The sequence below is a fragment of the Lottia gigantea genome (genome assembly GCF_000327385.1).
Source record: "Lottia gigantea unplaced genomic scaffold LOTGIsca_19, whole genome shotgun sequence".
NCBI lineage: Eukaryota > Metazoa > Mollusca > Gastropoda > Lottiidae > Lottia > Lottia gigantea.
This window is the reverse complement of record NW_008708358.1, coordinates 3,470,013-3,475,692: the sequence shown is the minus strand read 5'-3', so window position 1 is coordinate 3,475,692 and position 5,680 is coordinate 3,470,013. Positions and strand designations below refer to the sequence as shown.

Here is a 5,680-nt window from a genome sequence, read left to right as displayed (position 1 = left end):
GGGGGGGGGGGGGGGGGTAGAATCTGAGTCACTTGCTAGATTTAATCAACTTTCACCCACCGATACATGAACGTGCTTTGATATACATTGTCATCGTATTAATAAATATCTGCATAATTAAAATAATCCCAGATCAATATGACTCAAATAAAAAGTGAAAATCTGGGATAGTCTTAAGAAAAGTGACATCTGTATTACAGACAAGGAGAGTAAACGTCGCTAATTACCAGAGCTAGAATGTCGGCTTGTTTACTTTCTTAGTAGAACGAACTTTGTATTAAAGCCACAATGTACAGCACTAGCAAAGGGGGACACTCTTACTCCCAACACCAAAACGTTTCAAGAATGGCCTAGGGAGACGTTTATGGGGTTAGTAGTAGTGGCAAGTGACAGTTCTTCTAGCTCCCCGTCTAGCTGTGATGTCATCATTCATAACGGCCCTTGAGAATATTGATGACAATTTCGATAAGTACTACGGACACTACTTGTAGTAGCTGATATGAAATTGGATTTTATTAGGTAGTAATAGCCATGTGGAATATCCACAAGGAATGCCACGTTACTTCATAAGAGAACACTTCTAGCGAGACACCCACATCAATAGGGTTTGTAAACCAAACATCTGATATACCATTGCTTTAAAAATAATTAATATTAAAACAAACAGAAGTAATAGAGACAATCGAGGGCCAGCAGAAGGGACATCAGTTGTCATTGGAAGAACAACATCACGATGAGGACAACGTCTGTACTGCTAATAGCTGTTTTTATAGCAGCTCTATCGCTAGGACAGACCAACTTTCTTAGTAAGTTTGAAAATTTTTAAGATATGGCTTGCCAAGAAGACTCTTCAAGCCTAGATGATAACTGAATGTTTTCTGAACATGATCAACTTTACCCTCGGAAAATTTGGTAGTTTCCGTAAAGATGTAATCTGTTGCAGAGCCCTGGCTAGTCCTCGGCTACCAAATGGCACTCTCAAGTCTTATTTATATTCCTTTAATAATTTTAGTCATGGAATGTCATTTAGAAAAGTATCGATGCTCTTTGCATAATTTATTAAATGGGGCAAGGACGTAGGTAGGCCTTCCTTTGATCAATAATCAATATTCAGTAGAGAAAATTAAGGCAATTTAACGGTAACTTTTAGAGCCATGAAATGACACAAAAATGGATAATTCCTGGCATTTCTTTGTTTGTGTATCGGGAACACTCAAAGCTCCTTTTTACTGCCCTACAGTTCCTGATATTCCGGAAAAAATTGTAATTTAAAACAAAAAATAATTAAGAGAACATCAGCCACCCTCTAAGTTTAAATGGCACAATGTCTTTTTTAGGAAACCTGTTTAAAAGATCGAGCTATTGTAAACGAAATGGTAAGTGTTTCTCTGTCTTTATATGCTTCCTTCAGCGTGTTGCTGTTCCCAATACTTTATGCGTATGTAATCTGATAAAAAAGAAACTTCCTCCACGAGCCCCAGCTAACTCCTTATATTATGCGGTCATTTGAATGACCTTACAGATTTGACTTTAAGTCTGGCTTTACAGAAGTTGATTTATTCCATATCGTACGTTAAACCTGACTAAAATAAGGCATATTCCGTTCCGTTTTCCATTTAAAGCTGAATACAAATTACTATGATTAATATTTTGTAGTTTTCTCTGCCTTTTGTTCTCCACCACCTGAGCCCGAACCCACACCACCACCCCCTAAAGCTGGTGATACGGGGGCAGGAGCCGACTCCGCCTACTGCTCATCAGATTCATGTAAGTTATATTAAGCAAGCACAGATGACCCCGTATCTCTTCTTAGAAGTATTCATACTTTTTCATGTACAATTTAAGCCCATTTAGTGACGGCTCCAAAGAGGAAGAGGGACAGGGGGCTATGTCTCTCCCTAAAAGACCACAATTTTTTGTTATAGCATATACATGTTATCATTGTAATATAGCCCACCTCCCATCACTCAGGAATTCAAAAACAATTAGGCGGCAGCCCCTCCCAATCCAGAGTTATGCAGCTACCACTGAGTCTATGATTTGAGATCTATAACTGAAATCCCTATTCCAATACACCACTGGGCTCATACTTTTATATCTGAATGTACTTCTTAACCTTTTTTCTATAAGCAAGATTAGACCGAAACATCTATACCAGCCTCTGATAGTTAATTTGAAAGTTGGCTACTGGTCTTATCCAGCCGATAAATGTCAAAATACCTCTCTGAGGCTAAAATAGACTACAAACAAGATATGCATAGAAACTTTCAAGTGAAGAGAGTTTTTAATAACCCAATTTCCCTCAACACTATCTTTCGATAAGGATGTTAACAGCTTCGAGAGTCATTTTGTTAAACGTTTGATCTTAATTTCAGTATTAGCTATGTTCTGCTTACAACCCCCCAGTGGACCACCCACAACCGCCGAGCCACCCACACCACCACCACCCACAGCTCTACCCGAATACTGCTACGATCCGGGTAAGTTGAATGTGGCGATCCGGTAAGTTGAATGTTAAGATACGGGTTAGTTTAATCTTACGATCCGGTTATGTGGTATGTTACGATCAAAGTAAGTTAAATGTAACGATCCGGTAAGTTGTGTTATACGATCCGGTTAAGTTGTATGTTACGACCGGGTAAGTCGAATGCAACAATCCAGGTAAGTTGAAAACTACGATCTGGGTAAGACTATGTTAGAAATCGGCTATGTTGTAAGCTACGATCCGGGTAAGTTAACGTTGCGATCCGGGTAAGTTTAATATTACTATTAAGATAAGTATGCTACCACGATATCCATAAGGTACCGTGCTACCTTTGTCATTCCAATGATCAAAAACAATGAAGGGACAAATGATAAATCCCACGAAGGCTTAGACATAAAGGGAATGGGGCAGAAGTCAAGGGATTTTTCTGGACTTACTTCCGGTCTTTATTGCGCATAAATCATCTTTATTAGAATTGTTGAAATGCTCCTTTCAGCTCTCTGTTCATTCTGTGGAACCTGCGAAACTACATCAGTTGCCCCAACCACAACAGCAATGGAAACCACCACGACTGCCATGGAAACTACGACTGCCATGGAAACCACGACTGCCATGGAGACAACCACGACTGAGATGGAAACCACTACATCCGCAATGGAAACAACCACGACCCCAATGGAAACAACCACGACCCCAATGGAAACAACCACAACTCCGATGGAAACTACCACCGAAATGCCTACGACAACAGAAATGGAAACCACCACCGTCCCAGAAACCACTACCACCATGGTTACAACGACTACCATGCCAACAACCACAACCGAGTTGACTACAACCGAAGCTTTGACTACTACCACTACTGAACCGACGACTACCATACCATCTCAACGTGAGTGACAGATCCTCCGCCCCGCCCCCTCTTTTTGCTGAATGTCAGATAGCGCGATATGCTTCACATTCAATTTGACATGGAAGGTCTATCTGATGGTCGTCATACTCTGTTTGCATTTTGAAAGACGTTAGGCCTACTAAAGCTATGAAATGAGGGTACTTCCGGTTATGTGTTTATGAAAGTTTTTAAGGAACGGATTGGCAATCTTGTAATGTAAAATGCAGTAAGTCATAAAGAAATGCTATGGTAGCTAAGTATCTATAATTATGTATATCGCTCTCCATCCTTCTATATTTTGGCCGTGCCTTTTCATCTGAATATTCCCTATCCTTATCCCCCGATCTACAGTTTGCCCAGACCCCAGTGTGAAGACCAGATACAAGCGAGTTGTGGATGGATCACCAACTGCCAGTTGTGATGCACCAGGAGTAGTAAAGCTGTACCATCCTGATTTTGATGTGGTCTTATGTACCGGATTGATGATTGATGCCAGTACTGTACAGATACCAACTTCTTGTGGTGATATAGTCAAAATGGGGTACGTTTCTTCATTTTCAAATCATCCACTAAATATTTTTGACAGTTGTCGGAGCTATATGAAGCTGGAATAGAAGCAGATGTTTCTGACATTCACAAGGATTATTATGGGGGCTCTATTCTGTTAAATTCTATTTTTAGCCACATCTTGCCGAAGATGGAGTTTACTGTCGGAGATGCTGGAGCTGAACAAGTATCTTTAGCCGATTCTGTGGCTGATGGTAAGTGTAAATGATTATTACATATTTTTTTTTCATCCAGCTGCTCCTTCAGGGAACTTGGAGAAAATTGTACTATTAAAATCCGTACAAGCAAAACAATTCAATCAAAATCTCGTTCAAAGTATGGCAAAATCGAGAGTAACAGTAGTATAGTAGTGGACTCCTCTAAAGAGAAGTACCATCAGGTGTTTCGAAAAGAGTAAGCATTGTCTGTCAATGGTGACGTTAATGATATAACATACCACACCTTTACCATGATCTATCCGATACAGTTCAGACAAGTAGGGTGTAAAACTCCATTTTATATCTTCAGGATCAGTTGCTGGTACGTCCGAAGTGACTCTGAAGACACCGCTAGATGTAACCAAATGTCCTGGACTTCCATGTATTTATGATGCTGCCACCATGGAAGGTTATATAGACTTTACCAAATGTACATCTGCTGGTTATGGTACTGTTGCTGAAGGTATGGGTTCTTAGTCTTGCTCTTATTTTTCTTTGGAACTGCACAAGCGTATACTGGCGTGTTGTGTACTACAGTCATATTCTTTTAATTGTTTTTTGCAAGGATAATACCTCGAATGAGAATTCTAATAGGGTTAGAAAATTGGTAAGCTACACTACACATAGGCCTCAAAGCTTTACTCCAATTTATTTGGTTTCTTGGCAGTGGCACATACTTCTCTTACCCCTTTGAACTACAGACGTAGAGTGCTCGCAATAATAATTTACCAAACTGATGCATATTGTCCATTGACTGATATTTGATGTGTTCTAGTAACTGGTGGAAGTAAGGGGCAGTATGATGGTTTACAAGGGTACACCATTGATAGTATTGATGATAGTTCTTGTGACGCTCCGACATCTCTACCACCTGGTACAGTTACTAGCTGTGCTACAGCAACTACTGGATCTCCTTGTACTGTAAGTTAAGCTTCTCCCATTGTTTCTATAGATCATTAGGAGCCGAGTAGGCTGAATTTTGAATTCTTTCCCTAAGTAATAAGATAAGAAATATGAAGAAACGACACTGTTTTATACACATCACAGCTCTCGTGTCCTGTATATTTATCAACCAAATTATGCACCTACTTACTGCTCTTGTTCAGTAGGTAACAATAATGCCAAGACACTGACAGCTTCATTTTATTGGATTGTAAACTACCGAACCGAATCGGAACATTGTAAATATGTATACAGTAACCACCACGGCTAGTTGGGATCCCTACCACCTACTTAAGTCCCCGATATCCTTTGGCATATCTACCTAGATTGTAATGTATATTTTTTGTTTTTTTAATTCTAGGGTGATGGAGGATCGCCTATTATCTGTGAAGCTGTGACGGGTGAAATGGTAGTTATTGGACAGACGGAAGACTTCCCTTGTGGAAAACCTCCTTCTTTTGCTTTCATCGATTTTACTAAAGCTTAAGATGTCCAAATAAAAACTAAGATATTAGATCTTTGTCTTATTGTATCTCTGATGCCGGAGGGGGGGGGGGGGGGGGGGTGGGGCCTGGGAAGGGGGCGGGTGGGACCCCT

General features: G+C 40.2%; 1 protein-coding gene across 1 annotated transcript; it reads left to right on the top strand.

Annotated features, from left to right (window-relative positions):
• Positions 1–1,324: 1,324 nt before the first annotated feature.
• On the top strand, positions 1,325–5,570 carry LOTGIDRAFT_159241 (hypothetical protein; the record flags this gene model as incomplete). The annotated part of the gene is made up of 9 exons (XM_009052873.1): positions 1,325–1,376; positions 1,657–1,767; positions 2,376–2,480; positions 2,982–3,377; positions 3,729–3,918; positions 4,059–4,138; positions 4,452–4,604; positions 4,917–5,062; positions 5,445–5,570. The coding sequence occupies 9 exons, from the start codon at positions 1,325–1,327 to the stop codon at positions 5,568–5,570; spliced, it is 1,359 nt and encodes a 452-aa protein (XP_009051121.1).
• Positions 5,571–5,680: the final 110 nt, after the last annotated feature.